Here is a 17,375-nt window from a genome sequence, read left to right on the forward strand (position 1 = left end):
TGAACAGCCAGATGGGCGCTGAGGGGAGCCAGGGGCAATCCACACACCTGTCTGCTGGCAAATGCGGAGCCTGGAACACCTTCTCCATATTTAAGTCCTAGCAAAGACAGAACTAGCACAGAGATCAGCAAGAGGTTCTACTGAATGACAAAAAGGGAACATCTTTCTGCAGACCTGGGAGAAATGAGCTGGGGGTAAAGCGTTAAAAACAATGTTAGGCCTTGCAGAAACACACAGGCATACGAGGCCAATAAGAAGCAGTTTGGGAAATCGCCAAGGAAAGAACAGATTATGTGGCTGGTGGTTAAATTGACTCAACCTCATTGGAAAAACAATTGTGGCAAAATGTATTTTGAACTTTCAAAGTATTATGTCCTTCGATTTGCCGATCCCACTTTTAGGAATCTATCCTAAGAAAATAAACAGAGATTCCCAAACCTTTGTATAAAAATGTAATAATCACAATATCATTCATAATCGTCTGACATCATTCTAGCCTACTGTGTTTTAACACCAATTTAAATAAGCAATTTAGGCATATTCATGTGTGTTTGTTATTCAGTCCTTGAAAACATAATTTCAAGGGATAGCTAAATAAAACTGGAAAGCGATCATGCTATATTGTTCAGTAAAAAAACAGAATATCTGAATTTAGTAAAAAATGATTTGCCAAGAAAAAAAAAAGCCTTTAGAAAAATGTACTAAAGTGCTGGCAGTAATTATCTCTGTGTGAAACAACTTCAGGTGAATTTTATTTCTTACAATAATTTTTTAGTTTTCTAATTTTAGGAAACAAGCTTTCGTTATTTGAATGTTCACAAAAATTAAACCCTTGCTCAAATGCCTGGTATTGGTTAATGAAACACACAATTAAGTTCCCTATTTCAAATATATATACCTCCCCTCTGTGAGAATCCCACAGAAACGACAGAGGCCCCATACAAAAATGGACAGACTCATGGTGACAGTAAATTTAAAAAAGAAAAGGGTGGGATGATTTTGATCACTAGATAGGAATAAACCTCGAGGCACAAGGACACAGGCTGCAGCAGAGGCAGAACAGCCAGAGGACCCTCGAGGACCCCAGAGTGGGCTGCCATGGCCCTCAGAGGGGGCGACCCAACCCATAGCTGGCATCGCAGCACTGGATTTCAAAAGAGGATAGTTTGCCTGGTAGGGACTCCTGTGTGGATACTGCGCCCCAGGAGGAGAGCGGGGACAGGAGGTGACCCCTGATATCTGAATTGAATTCCACAGAATTCAATTGCTTCCAGGGCCTTTGAGAAGCAAATGGTTAGACGTGAGTTTTGAATCATCTCTAAACACAGATGCAGCTTCATGACTGGCCACTCTAGACTGCAAATTTAGCACCAAGAAAGGGGTTTCAAAAAGAAGAGGACTGGGGATGTGGCTCAGGGGGAGGCACTTGTCTAGCTCTGGGTTCATCTTCAGTGAAAGAGAGAGAGGGAGAGAGAGAGAGAGAGAGAGAGAGAGAGAGAGAGAGAGAGAGAGAGAGAGTGTGTGTGTGTGTGTGTGTGTGTGTGTGTGAGAGAGAGAGAGAGAGAGAGAGAGAGAGAGAGAGAGAGAGAGAGAGAGAGAGAGAGAGAATGCTGATGTTCTTCTAAATATTTCTTTTGCGTTTTTGCAAATCAGATATTTGCACTGAGTACAACAAAATCTATATTAAAGCATATCTTGCCTCTAATGGGCAGTTCCTTGTCTTAAGAAATTTCTTCAATATGATTCTGTGTGGCAGAACCCAACACTTAGTTTTAAAAGTTCCAGTTAAAATCCCATATTTTGGCCATGCAATTGATCTTTAGGGTAGATGCAAAATACATGTTTTATTATAGCTCCTTGGATTTTGCACAGTAATTTTTCTTAAACAGTTTCATGAAGGTTTAAAATGCAGAGTAGCAGGTAAAAGATTTTAACAGATTGAAAAATAAGACTTTATCTTCTGACAAGAGTTAAGAATTCCAGGGAATTATATGATATTGATTTAAATAGTAAAATTTATTTCAAGCAAAACCAGCTCATTGCTCATGAAAAAACAAAATAAAATAGAGGCAAAGAGAGAAAGTCCCCACTGCCTAGTGCTTATAAAAATGACTTTTTAATATCGCTTTCCTCTCTTTATTTTAGGATTTCACATAACCAAGGCTAGAAAATAAAAGACGGACATGAATATGTGCAGAAGATGTGATCATTTTAAATTTTATTTCTCGGATGAGTAAGACATGTCAGTCAAAGGCAAAGGTGAATTTGAAGATTTTCTAATTGTGATGAAATGATCTACCACATAAACACGCCAGCCAAGTATACGTGCATATCATTATTAATAGTCATATATAATAATATAATTAATGCCACATAAGTTCAAGACTTTGATAACAATAATTATAGTGGGAAATTTAATGTTAATTCTTTCAGAATCTGACACATATAAAAATATAAAGATATAGAGAATTTGAGTATATAATTAAGAAACTCAATTTAATACATATGTGTAGAACTGTCTTCTTAAAAATAGCAAATAACACATTTATTCATGTCCATGGGACATCTATCCACCCAAATTAGTTATCCTCTTGGTCACTAAGAAAATCTTATATTTGAAAAAGCAGAACGATCACAGGTTACATTCTGATAATTCAACAAATTGGAAATAAATAATAAAAAGGTGGTTAACATTGTAATCATTTAGCAATTAAGAAACTCTCTTTAAAAGACTATCAGGAGGCTGGCGGTATGGCTCAAGTGGTAGCCTGCTCGCCTGGCATTCGTGAGGCACTGGGTTTGATCCTCAGCACCATATAAAAATAAAATAAAGATATTGTGTCCACCTAAAACTAAAAAAAAATTTTTAAAAAGACTATCAGGGAGATATAAAAATGGAATAATCCCAAATGCAATAGTTGAATCAAGTGAGGATCATCAAAGGCTGTTCATACAGTGAGTAGAAGATTGTTGGACAAAGGATATTTTCTAGAGCTTGAATATCATCCCAAAGATTGAAAATAAATTATAAATGCAAAAGTATATACCTTTACAGTGGAGCTGCCACTGTAACTGTGTGAATGGATAGCGGGGCACCCACAGTGGGACGTGGCCACTAGCAGGACAGCCCTCAGCACCAAAACAAGCAAGCAACACAGGAAACACGCATTATTAAGCACAAAACACTATCAAAGAGTATTTTTGCTGAAAAAAAGTTTCAACCTGAATTTTTTGTAGTAACTAATAAATTTGAATATGTATTTTTTAGGTATAGCAATGGTATCATAATAATGTTGTTTTAAATTTTATTAGGTATAGCAATGGCATTTTGATTTCTAAGAGAATGTCCTTATCCTTAGAAAATGTATGCTTTTGTGTTTAGATAAGTCTGTTCTTATTCAAATGGTTTAATGAAGAAAAAAAAAGGAAATAAATACAGGGCTGGTGGTATAGCTTAGTTGTAGAGTACTTGTCTAGCATGTATGTGCAAGGGCCTGGGTTTGATCCCCAGCACTGCATGTCAACAATAGTACCAGCAGCAAAACAATCCCACAAATTTACATATAAATATAAATATATATATATAAAGTTTATGTATATATGTGTGGGTATACATTTGTATATCCCTATCTCTATGTCTATCTCTATCTTTCTATCTATCTATCTATCTATCTATCTATTTATCATCTATCTATCTGAAAGAGAGAGAAAGGTGAAAAGAACAAAATAGGCAAATTATTGACAATGGGTAAAACCAGAGGAAGGGTACGTGGATATTCATTTTACTATTAAGTTGAACCATATGAAATTGCCAACACGTGGCCATTCCTGAGCTCCACAATGACAATTTTATATCTAAATGTACCCCTTACTGTAGGAGACACCGGGAATGTGATTGAAGACCTACATTAAAAATGAGGAGCTTAGGGTTTCAGCTGACTTCTATCAGCTTCTAAAGATCAGATCATTTCATGCCATGCTCTTTCAGACTGTGAAAAAATGGAAAAGTCTTTAATTCATGTTATGAGTATAGCACAGCCTTAATAAAATCTAAACCGATTAAAGACAGTGCCCTCACCCCAAAAAAGAAGAGTACAGACTACTCTCAGTTATTGTTATTACAGACACAAAATTTTAGGGCAAAATAGCTAGCCTGAGAATGTAAGGATACTTCAATATCAAGACATCAATATATTTCATCATATTGACAAAGAGGAAAAACAATATGATTATCTCAGCATGTGCTAAAATGTGATTAATAAGGTTCATCCAACATTTTAAAATAAAAACTATAAGTAAAATACAATTATATAATGAGTACTGGGCACTGCTCAAAGGATGTTAATATGTATTTTCTCATTTCATGTTTACATATTTAATTTTCAGTAATAGGTAGCATGGATTACCCTCATTTCATGGGTAAATGCTCAGGAAAGGGAAGGCTGAATCATTTAGTAAGTTTTGTTATTATCCTTCTTTTTCTAAAATAAGCATTTAGAACTATAAATATCTTTCTGAACACTGATTTAACTGTATCACACAAATTTTGATATATTTTCATTTTCCATTACTTTGAAATATTTCCTAATTTCCCCTGAGATTTCATCATTGACTTTCAGGTTGTTTAGAACTGTGCTATTTAATTTCTAAATATTTGGAGATTCTCCAGTCATTTTTTATGATCTCTATTTGGAGTATAATTTCATTATGGTCAGAGAACACATACTCTATGCTATCAGTCCTCCTTAATTTGATAAAGTTTGTTGATGACTTACATTAGGACTTGTTCATGCTGCTCTTGGTAGAGTGTTCCACACGTCAGTTAAATCCAGTTGGTTATTAATGTTGCTTAGTTCCTCTGTGTCCTTCTAATTTTCTGTTTACTTGTTAGATTAATTATTCAGGTAGGAGTACTAAGTTGCCAACTGTGAGGATGTATCTATTTCTTTTTTTTGTTTGTGTTTTAAAGCTGTGTTGTTAAGTGCGTTCCCATTTTATACAGTCATATCATTTTGGTAAATGGACTCTTTAATTACTATGCAATGTCGTCTTTATCTTTGGCAAATTTCTTGCTCTGAAGACTATTTTGTCTGAGAGTAATATGGCCACTCCAGCCTCAGGTGGACTAGTATTTGCATGGTATAATTTTTCTCATTATTTTACATTTAATCTACCTATATCATATATTTACAACATGTTTCTTATGGACAGCATATAGTTGACTCTTATTTTTTATACAATTCGACTATCTCTTTCATTCAACTGTTATATTTATATGATTTAAACTTAATGTAATAAATGGTATGTTTTAATTTAGATCTACCATCTTATTACTTGTTTTCTGTTTATTACCTCTGGGTTTTTTTTCCTGGTTTACTGCCTTCTTGGGTTATAATTTGAATTTGTTTTGTATTCCATATATATATTACATATATATGTATACATATATATTACATATATGTATATATGTACAATATGTATACACATATATAATATAAATTTGTTATAATTTGTATTTGTTTTGTATTACATATTATATATATATATGCCAGACTTTTGAATACATCTCATTTTCATATTTTAGTGGTTAATCTAGAAATTACAATATAAATATATAAATTTTCAGGTTATTTTGAGCTAACTTTTTACTACTTCAAGTAGAATGTATAAAATTTAATCACCTTATAGGAAGGCCTCTTTGCTCACTTCCCCATAATATAAACTTAAAAAATTTCTTTCAACAATCATATATGTTTTAAGAGTACTAAAAGGAGAAAAAGTGTTTATCATAGTAAATAGATATTTATACCTTTTCTGCTGCCTTTCCTTCATTTTTGTTGCTCCAACATCTTCTCTAATGTTATTTCCCTACCATATGAAGAAATTCCTTGGATATGTTTTTAAAGAGCAACTTGATGGTTAAAAAATAAAATCATGGGCTGGGGATGTGGCTCAAGCAGCAGCGTGCTCACCTGGCATGTGCGTGGCGCTGGGTTCGATCCTCAGTACCACATACAAATAAAATAAAGATGTTGTGTCCACCGAAAACTTATAAATAAATATTAAAAAATTCTCTCTCTCTTTAAAAAAATAAAATCATTCTATTATAATATAGATTGTATAGTTTTTAAAAAATAGTCTATAAGTAAACTGAATCTTTCATCTGTCATATTTTATTTTGCTGTTAAGCTAATTCGGTGGTTATTCTATTTTTGTTATTGTGTTTTCAGATCTAAAATTTCTATTTCTTTCTTTTTTGTATTTCTCTGTTGATTTTTTTCCCTGCTTATTTCTATTATATTTGCATAGACTTCTTGGGATATGGCTATAATAGTTGTTTTAAAGGCTTGATCAGTTAATTCCAATATTTGTATATTATCTTGGAGTTGGCATTTGGTTAATTGTATTTTTGCTTGAGAGCTATTAAGATGTTCCTTATTTGTCACATGCTGAATAGTTTTGCACATATCCTGGAAATTTCAAATATTTTGTTAAGTGACTCTGGATCTGGATATGTTAAGTGACATAGGGTTCTCCCATGGACAAATACAATTTTTGTTTGATCAGACATTCAAACAGAGTAGGTCCTAGAAACAAGTTTCCACTTGTCTTCTGTTATCTGTGGTTCCAATGTCAATTCAGTTTCAAAGTCTGTGCTATTCAGCTCTGTTCTGCCTATGTGCCTCCCAGTGTTCAGTCTGGGACCTGAGTAATTCTCTGTCTTGAAATGCATTTCTCAAAGACTTGGGTGCTGTTCAGGGTCACATACAGGCATACATAGCTTAAGAGTGAGCCCAAAAGTTAATGGCAACTTTATAGGATAACTTCCTTAAACTCCTTTATCATTGGCAATTGCCTCTACATTTGATAGCTTCCCAGTGCCTCCTTTTCTGGTCCTCTGGCTAAGGAGCAAGTCTTTGGTTTGCATGGCTATATATTTCCATGATTTCCCCAGGACACTGCACCTGCCTCCAAGGGTAATTAATAAGAGGATTAAGACTGAAAAATCTGCAATGGGAATCCCAACCCATGGTCTTGTACCACAGTTCCTTTGGTTGGCATTTTAGGTCTCCACCTAACTGTTGCTGCTGCTGTCACCTGCTGTCCCATGATTGCCTGGTATTGGAGTGAGACAGAATGAAAGATACAACAACTAATCCAGGGAATTTTCCCACTTATCTGACCCATGAATTTCCTTTTTCCTCTTCCAGATACCAGAAACAGAATTTCTGTTCTTGGCCTGGCCCCTCAGTTCCTTCCTTCCTTCCTTCCTTCCTTCCTTCCTTCCTTCCTTCCTTCCTTCCTTCCTTCCTTCCTTCCTTCCTTCCTTCCTTCTTTCCTTCCTTCCTTCCCTCCTTCCCTCCTTCCTTCCTTGTTCTGTTCTTTGCAATCCAGGTCAAGAGATTCCAGAGAGAAGAAAATGTGGGAAACTTACTGCGGGTTCAACAGTACTCTGAATTCTGGTTCCAGCCACCCTTCCCCAATCTGTCTGCTACCATTTGCTTTTTAGAGTCCTAATGAACTGCTACATGTCTTTGGTCCAGGGCTTTTGGTTGAATTCAATGGAAAGGATAGGGGTGAAGTATGAATGTTCCATCCTGGCCAGAACTAGAACCCACTCTGCCACCCTTTGAATAACCTGCTCCATTTGCTGCAGTCAAAATCACTTTTCTTCCAGATTTTATCTATATATAAAGATTCAGGGACTGGGTTGTGGCTCAGTGGTAGAGCACTTGCCTAGCACAGGTTGAAGCACTGGGTTTAATCCTTAGCACCACATAAAGATAAATAAATAAAGGTATTGTGTCCATCTCTAAGTAAAAAATAATCATATTAAAAAATACAATGATTACTTGAAGGAAGGCAACTATATATTGGATTGTATTTTATGATAACAGGCTAATACAGTCTCATCAATAGAACAGAATGACCATTGTCAACCATTGGTGACCCAATGGGTGAAGTTTATTGATATTGTTCTTCTCAGGAAAATGTTCAGAGAAGGTAATTAACAATATAACTCCTGGCAATTGTGGAGATAAAGATTGTTATTTCTGGAGCTGAGAGGTTCTGTATCCAGAAAGAAGGCAGCTTAAAGAAACCAGATGGCATTGGGAGCAAATTTAGGAACTGCTAATTCACAAAACTTGTTATAAACCCTTAATAATTTAGGACAACAAAAGTTTACTACAGTTAGCCAATATTACTAATGTAATAAGTCAAACTAGATTGATTTGAGTAATAAATATTTGGATTTATGAAACATTGTAGAAGAAAATAAAGAAAAGAGAGCATAATTTTAAAGGGGAGTAGCAAGTAGGGAATATAAAGTATAATTCTACTTCAAATGAGTAAATCAGTTTTCCATGTTTCATGAGAGCATATTTCTCAGGTCTACCAATTGAAACAAAGTGACACAAAGTATATAAATTGGTACAAAATCAATACAAGTTATGAAAATCAATACAAAGTGATGAAATGATGCAAATTAAATGCCTGAAAAGTTCCAAAGCAAAGATTTTTATGTGAAGAAGGAAATAGAAGCATATTCTAGAAAGAATCATTTTAAGCTGCTGGATACATGCAATTCTTTTTGTGAGAATTTTTAAGAAGTTATCATTTTGAATGCAGAAGAAGTAGGAGTTGTCTATGAAATTGATGGACCTAGTTATTACACAAAAGGAATTAAATTCTCCAGAGACTATTTTTGTTTGGTTTTCTATGTAATTAATTAATACTTTATGTGTATGTATAAGTGACATAAGCAATAATAAGAATGTTTGGATCAGAAAGGGGTATATAAGAGTCTTTTGGCTATTATAGCAATATTTGTTGGGCATTTACTTTAAACTGTAAGTTCCTCATACCTTCAATAATTAATACTTATAAATTTTAAAGAGGTTATTATTATTATTGTTACTATGATTATTACTCCAATTATATAAATAATAAAGTTGAGGCTTATAAAAGCTGGATTTACCATGTGCAGTTCCATAGGTAGTAAGAAACAGAGGTGGGTTGGAACTCACATATCCTAACTCCAGAATGTATGTACTTATTTACTACATTAATAAACTAATTTAAAATATTAAACATGCATGCAAATTTGGGAACCCAAATAGAAGACAGCTATCAATGGAACTTGACTATATGTATCTCTCCATTATATTAAATTGATAGGTCCTTACCTCAGTAATAAAAGAAGTCTGCATATAAGCAAGTGTATTTAACTCTGCTACAAGATTCAAGAATATTACCAAGGAGAATTCTCTCTTTATCTTTGTGTACATTCCTAGGATGACTGTTATTTTAAAGCTTTGCAGCTAGTGAGTATAACTAATAAAGAAAGCATTCTAGGATGGCTTTTGGTCATAAACCAAAAATAGAATTTAAATATTTAACTAAAATATTGATACTGGAGGCACTGCACTATCTAGAAGTTTTTCAGTCTGCAATGGACACAGGCTGGAGTTTGCAAACTTTTTTTTAGGTTGATTTGGGAAAGAACCTGACAGCAGAAAGACTTGGGATCTGCATGGGGTGGAGATGAAGGTGACAAGTTCCTGCAGTTCCTATAATTATAAATTCATATAATTAAGGAAGACAAATGTCCCCACTGTCTCCTCTAGAGTTGGCTTCGTTTACCTTTAACAGTTCCAGGTCAAAGAGAAAGACGATAGCGAAGAATTTCTGCACTGCATGAGCAAGTCTGTCCAGTCCTGATGATGGATGAAGATTTCCTGTGTTTGTTTTTAACAGGCCTCTCTTGGTTATAAAAGCACATGTCTTTTTCCCCCTAGAGGATATGTTAATCAAGGCACATTTCAGGCTTATCCAGGATAAGCTCATTTAGTCAGGGGGCAGAAGAGTGCACTATTCAGGACACAGGCTCTGGGCTTGGACTGTCTGGGCTGGAGTCTGGCTCTGCAGCCCCACAGTGTGGCCACTTGCAAGGCCTCATCCACCCTGTAGGGTAGCTACTATTATTCCTGCTTTACAGAGCAGAGGCAAGACACCAGCCACTGTGCCTGGCACTTTGCTCTCTAGGATCCAGGACAGAATAGTGACTCTTGAATGCTGGCTACTTTTGTCCGATAGTTACTAGTGTTTGGAGGTCACAGTCTGGAGGCCATACAGTCATTAGTGGAGGCACACTGTGTTTAGGTATAATATAACTTAATATAATGGAGAGATACATATAGTCAAGTTCCATTGATAGCTGTCTTCTATTTGGGTTCCTTTCTAGGACTCAAATTTGCATGCATGTTTAATATTTTTAATTAGTTTATTAATGTAGTAAATAAGTGCATACACTCTGGAGTTAGGATATGTGAGTTCCAACCCACCTCTGTTTCTTACTACCTATGGAACTGCACATATATATATGAACTGGGTCCAACATCTTATCTAGGGGAGCCCAAAAGGGGTTTGCCTGTGGTATGGGCTCTGTTCTCATGGACTGTTTGCTGAAACCTTGTTAACTCCATGAGGTGCCCTACCCCAAACCAAGCATGGCGTTATCATCCCAACCTTAATTATTTGGTGCCACTGCCAGAGAGGGCCACCTCTTTGGTCTTTGATGTTGATGTGTAAGCATGTGTGATAATTTGCTTGATAATTCTGTTGACTGAGCTCTGCGGGGAAAGCTTGCCACTTTGGATTGCTTTAGTTTCCTGCCTAACAGCAGAGCTGGTCCTTGGAGACTGTGAGTTGGGTTTTCCTCGTGGCCAGTATTAATGTATTCCACACTCTAAGCAAGTCACCACACTGATTTCCTCGACATGAAAACCTCCAAAATAATGCTGGAGAAGTGTTTTCTTTTTCTCTAGAATTTTGAGAAACAAAAATATGACTTATTTCTAATACTGTACGAAAGAGAAAAATCAAGAGAAAATTTAAAATTTAAGAGAAATTTTAAATGAAAATTAAGTGGCTTCAAGACAAGAAACTTGACTGGTGCTTAATCAGGACCAGATTAATCATGGAGAATGTATTTCATATCTAAAGATCATTAAGAGTTTCTCTAAACACAGGATCATTGCTGTTTTAAAGTCATTCACATCAAAGTGCAATTTGTATTAATACCACCAATTTTTACCTTATATAAAACATTTTATTTGCATCCTACTGTGGTAGTTTGTGGCTGAATGGAAAATTTTATAGGGATTAAAAAAAAAACAACTCAAGTACCTGCCTGATAATTTAAGAGAGAGAGAAGAAAAAAAAGTGTAGACTCAAGAACGGAAGGCCACGTACGCATGCAAACAAATCGCCTTCCAAGCAAGGATTTTTGTTCTTATTCAATATCACATTTGCATTACCTCCCCCATAAGCTTCCTGATTTCTGTTATTTTATTAAAATTGCGATCTACTTACATTCTGGCATTTTATGGAAAGAGACTGACATGAAAGTTGGTTAATGAGATAGAGCTCAGTAAACAAGCGAAGCCTTGCTAAATGTAGTCAAATGATGGACAGCTGCGAATTTAAAGGCATATGGAACTGAGAATATCTTTGATAACATTACAAGCCAGAACAGGGAAGTGGAGCATAGATAGTATCACTAGAACATAGTAGGATCAAATTCATGTCATGCATATGTGTATGTGCTTGCTGAAGTCCTAACTTATGGTCCTGTTCCTTAATGTTTATTTGATTATGTCGTATTTCCCCCCATTCATCAATGCATAGTGACTCTTCCTCCTTGGAGAGCCTCTGCCTCCTTCTGTTTTAGGTGCACAGGCTCAGGGGTCCTGTGCAACCCTAGCCAAATCTGTCAGTATCTAATATCAGCTCCATCTCCACCAGGGATAGGAATTCTAAACCAGAAGTTCTCAAAGTGTGGGCTTGGGACCAGCAACACTAGCATTTCCTGGACTGTGGTAGAAATGCAAATTCTCAAACCTTGACTTAGATCTAGGGGATCAGAAACTTGAGTAGGGGCCAGCAATGTGAGTTTTAATGAGCCCTCTAGGTGCTTCTTGTGCTCACCCAAGTTTGAGAAGCCACTGGCCCTACTCTTGCTGCTTTGTGTCCTATCTGCCTGAATTGACTTCCAGGGTTTCTCTGTATCAATGAACTTTAGTTTTCTCTCTTTAACGTCCTGGTAGATGGGTCTCTGGCCTTTCTGACTGGGTTTATGCCCTGATTTCAGATTTACACTCTATTTCTCAGCTGAGATTACCATCTTGTCCACTAGACTGGAGCCCTATTGACTTCTTTCCCTAATACATCCAGTCCCACCATTACCCTTCTCCCTTCCTGGATGGGGGTCAAATTAATCAAGTCTTTGGGAACCAATTCCCACTGGGGCATGTCCATGACCTGTAATCCCATGCTGTATCTCCACCAAGCCCAAATAATACTGGCCTAGGTTGACCTCCAGTTACATCACTATCCTTTATCAGAATCTGTCTTATAATCTGGATAGCGGTCTTGACATCTTGAAGGCCCTTTTTATATTTCCCTTTCCCTGTGGAACCAGGCCCAAGAGACCATGTAAGTTACAACACCTATTGGAAATCTCCACTGGGGTCTTTGGAAGGTATAGAGAAGAATCAGGTACACACTTTAGGATAAAACACATGACTGATTTGCAAATTCTATAGGGTAAAGACAGAAACAACAGAAAGCAAGTTGCATTTGAATACTTTAAGAAAACCTTGCCATTGCTACCTTGTGTTCTAGACATTCTAGATTTACCCAATGGATAAGACTTTTATCTTGTGGGCACTGGCATCCTTTATCCTTTGCTTTCCACACCCTCATTTTCCATGCATGGATCCAGCCTCCTGAATTTATTTCCAAGAAACCCAGCTCAACCACTATCTAAGTAACAATTTCCAGGGGATCCAGGGCTGTAGAGTTTAATGTAATATGTGTACTCATCCATAGGCGCCCACAGGTAACCACCACTGTGAAAGGAATTGCAGACCACATTTATATGACTAGAAAATAATTCAACAAGCCTTTCAAAACACTCTCTATTCACCTTTAGTCAAAGCCCTTTTATGTGTTTAGCAATATTCACAGTACTTTGAGAGGTCTTTTTTCCCCCTTGAATTTGGTTTAATGCATAGCTACTTGGCCTGATTTAAGCACAAGCTTTCTTCCTCTCAACGTGTGAGTCCTGCTTCTGCTTTCTCTTTGTCAAGTGGATAGAAAAGTTTATCAGTAAATGCTTAAAAACAGCATTTATGTTTGTGATTATACTCTTCTAATTTTTTCATCAATTACTTACTCAATCCTATGATATGTCAGGCAACTATAAGAGAGGACTCATCTGTAAGAATCTTCTTGAAAGTCCTTTTCCAGTTAGATGGACCTTTTCCTGTCAGATGTGGTAGACAGGAATGTGCCTTAGAGAATGGATGGAATCCAGGGAGGGACTGAATGACATTCAAGATGTAGGGATTAGAGAAATTACATGTGATTTGCCTACACTACTTTACCTTCTAGGGAATGAAAATGAGGACCCAGGTCTCAGAAACATTTACATAAAGACATGAACATCTTCTAATAGTTTTGCCCATTGTTCCAGCTATTCGTTTTTGTCTATGTGTCTGCCACCTGTATGCTTCAGGTTTCTAGAAATCAGCTTCCAGCCAATGACTACTGCCTGATTCCTGACTGCAAACTTCACCTCTTTTTCCTGTGAGAAAGTATCTGGCTTCTGTCTGTAGCACCCCTTTGGCTCAACAACCAAATATATTCAAGGGTTCCCATGTCCCTATTTCTATCTTAAGTGCTGTGAGGAATGAAAACAAGTTCATTTTCTCCTTGGTATCACTGATTTTTCTGTAATAATCCTACTAGACTATCTGGAAGACAAGACCCATATCTTACTTTCTCTTTGGAAATTCCATCACATATCACATTGCACTCTAATACTGTGGAGTGGAAGAACTAGTAGACGAATAAACCCATGCCTAGGAACACGTTGTAAGTAGACACCATTCTAGGATTTCTAGCACTCTTGGAAAAGTCAGTTTGGTTGGTGCTAGGTCACACTGGTTCACCTTGAGAGTGAAGGTCAACTTGACTCAAGGGAGAGATCCAGATCTACCACTGACCATCATTCTGCAGGACCAGAAACTGAATAGCACGGCCATGGGGCAGGGTGGCCTCCTTGGCTAACAGTACCACTTACCTGATCTGAAGCCAGGTCAGCATGGGCGTCGTTCCTCCTCCAAACACCCAGACAGTGAAGAACACCAGGAGCAGCGTGGTGGTGAACATCATCTGTTTGGGCTGAGATTCCGTGTTCCTAATAGCTAAAGCAAATGCGATCGCTCCTCGCAAACCTATCAGGAAAACCCCAAAGAAAAAATAAGCACCTTGCACGCTTCATTTTCTTTTCAATTGCTTTTATCTTTACAATTTACTAACACAATTACTTTTTTTTTTTTTTTTTTAGCCAAATGCTTTATCTGGAGGTAATTCTAGATGCATATGGAGTTTTAAGAAATAACACCAAGCTGGGTGCTGTGGTGCACACTTGTAATCCCAGTGGCTTGGGAGGCTGAGACAGGAGGATCATGAGTTCAAAGTCAGCCTCAGCAATTTAGGGAGGCCCTAAGCAACTCAGTGAGACCCTGTCTCTAAATAAAATATATAAAAGGGCTAGGGATGTGGCTCAGTGTATAAGTGGACTTGAGTTTAATCCCCAGTACCACAAAACAAAACAAAAACAATCCCCCCCCCAAAAAAACCCAGAGCGTTCCTAAGTGCACTTTCTTCTCTTTCCCTATTGATAGCATCTTACAAAATTATTGCACCATATCTCAACCAGAATATTGACATCTAAACAGTCAAGATACAGAACATTTCTATCACCCCCATGATCTTTCCTGCTGGACTTTTATGACCTTTCTTCCCTCATGTATCCTCAACAACTGGCAGCAAGCCATCTGCTCTGGGTCCCTATGTTTTTGTTATTTGTCATCTTAGGGTTGTTATGTAAATAGAAGCATGCAGTCTATACCATTTTGGAATTGCCTTTCACCCACCCCCAGCATAATTCCCTGGGTCTCCACGTTGCTGTATGTCTCAGTACTCTGTTCCTTTGTATAATTGAGTGGTATCACCTGGGTAGGATGTTTCATGGTTTATTTGACCACTCACCTATTAAAGGACATTTAGACTGTTTCTAGTTGATGGCTATTATTAAGAAGGCTTCTAAGATTGGCACATAGTTTTTTCTGTGAACATAAATTTTCATTTTTCTGAGATAAATGCCCAGGAGTGCAACGACTGAGTTTTGAATGAGATTTGCATGTTTAGTTTTTAAAGAGATTATCCAAGTTTTTTTCCCAGAGAACCTCTGCCATTTTGCATTCCCATCAGCAATATTAAAATCGTCCAATTTTTCTGTATTCTTGTCGGGCTTGGGGGTGTCCTTATTTTTTAAACATTCTGATAGGTAGGAATGATAATTTATTGTGGTTTTAATTTCTATTTTCCTAACGGCTAAAGGAATTGAACCGTTTTTAAGGTGATAATTTGTTATCCCTCCCCCCTCCCCTTATAAAATAGCCTTTCATATTGTCTTTACCTTTTAAAATTGGGATAATTAAATTAATTGTTGGATTTTTTTTATTGCTGAGTTTTGAGAGCTTAAATTTTTTTTTTTTTTTGGTACAAGGGATTGAAGCCAGGGGGCCTCAACCACTGAGTCACATCCCCCAGATTCCTCTTTTTTTATGTTGTATTTTGAGACAGGGTCTCACTTAGTTCCTTAGGGTCTTGCTAAGTTGCTAAGGCTGGACTTGAACTTGAGAACCCCCTGCCTCAGCTTCCCAAGCTGCTGAGATTACAGGCATAAGCCACCACACCTGGCAAGAATTCTTTCTGTATTATAGATAATAATCCTTTGTGGGATATATGGTTTGGAAATATTTCCTTGCACTCTGTAGCTTGTCTTTTCATCTTCTGAAGAGTCTTTTTCAGAGTAAAATTTTTTTAACTTTGATGAAATCTAATTTGTTGAGTTTTCCTTTTATGAATTGTGTTTTTGGAAGTCAAGTCTAAGAATCCAGCCTAAGCCCTAGATCTCAAAGAGTTTTTTTTTTTTCCTAAAAGTTTTATAGTGTTACATTTAAGTCCATGATCATTTTGCTCTAGCATGTTTATGAAGTGAGAGATTTATATTGAAGCTCATTTTTTTCTCCTATGGATGCTTACTTGTCCCATTGAGTTAGGTTTTGTAAAAACATAGTTAGGTATATTTATGTGACTCTGTTTCTGAGTTCTGTAGTTTGTTCCATTGAGCTATATATCTATTTTTCTAATAGCAAACTGTCTTGATTATTATATATAGAGAGTAAACCTTAATATTGGGTAGAGTGATTCTTCTTACATGTTCTTTTTTTCCAAAATTGTTTTAATTATTCCAATTATTATGTCTTTCTACAAAAACTTTGATTACTCTTGCAAATCTACAAAAAAACCTTCCTAGGAACAATTACTGTGAAAATATGTATGAGAAAATAAGAAAAACTAAACTTATGGACTTAAAATTAGTAATTAGTTTAAAGACATTTAAAAAATATTCCAGACTGAATATATATTTTTACAATCTCTGTGACCCTTGCTAATCTATTAAAATCTGCTTTTTTCTTATTTTACCTTTTCTTCTTTAATAACACTGTACTGATAGAGGTTTTCTTTTTGAATCCATATTAAATACATTTACTATTTAATACATTTATTAAATAAGTAAATTAAATAGTAAATGCTACAACTTCCAAGTGTGATGAGATTAATAAAAATAGAAATGTAGACTTTGGTGAAGAGTAATAAAAACACAGGTAGGAGCCATGCTCAGTGGTACATGTCTGTAATCCCAGTGGCTCGGGAGGCTGAGGTAGGAGGATTGTGCGTTCAAAGCCAGCTTTAGCAACTTTGAGAGAACCTAAGCAACTCAGTGAAACCCTGTCTCAAAATAAAATATGGGGATATGGTTCAGTGGGTAAGTGCCCAGGTTCAATACCTGGTACAGAAAACAAAAACCAAAACCAAAAACAAACAAACAACAATAAAAAAAAAAACAGGTAGGAAAGAAAAAAGATAAAGTAGAAGGTCCCTCTTGAGAAACCAGGACTTGCAAGACCTTTTCTTGTTCCTATGTTGTGTAACAGGAGAAATAAAGGTTTGTAATGATAGTGACATAAGTCAAAGATTAGTGATTTTTTTTTAAATCAGAAACATAAAATTTCAATGATCTGCTTTTTATAATATTTACTGTAGCACATGGCTTTCAAGTTTCCAAATCTTTTCTCAATTTTATAAACCAGATATGGGGGAGGATGAAGAAAACTATAACCATCCTGGCTCTTATTCCATGTTCCCAACCTAGAGTACAATGCTCCTTTTTA

General features: G+C 36.3%; 1 protein-coding gene across 2 annotated transcripts in view; it reads right to left on the minus strand.

The window, feature by feature from the left end:
- The window catches only part of Slc9a9 (solute carrier family 9 member A9), a 541,578-nt gene that overhangs the window by 167,287 nt on the left and 356,916 nt on the right, over positions 1–17,375 (minus strand). For both annotated transcript variants that reach the window (XM_078043469.1, XM_078043468.1), the window contains exon 12: positions 14,150–14,303. In XM_078043469.1, coding sequence (XP_077899595.1) covers positions 14,150–14,303 — 154 coding nt within the window. The remainder of the gene's footprint in view (positions 1–14,149; positions 14,304–17,375) is intronic.

The sequence above is a fragment of the Ictidomys tridecemlineatus genome, chromosome 3, assembly GCF_052094955.1.
Source record: "Ictidomys tridecemlineatus isolate mIctTri1 chromosome 3, mIctTri1.hap1, whole genome shotgun sequence".
In the NCBI taxonomy this organism is placed as follows: Eukaryota; Metazoa; Chordata; class Mammalia; order Rodentia; family Sciuridae; genus Ictidomys; species Ictidomys tridecemlineatus.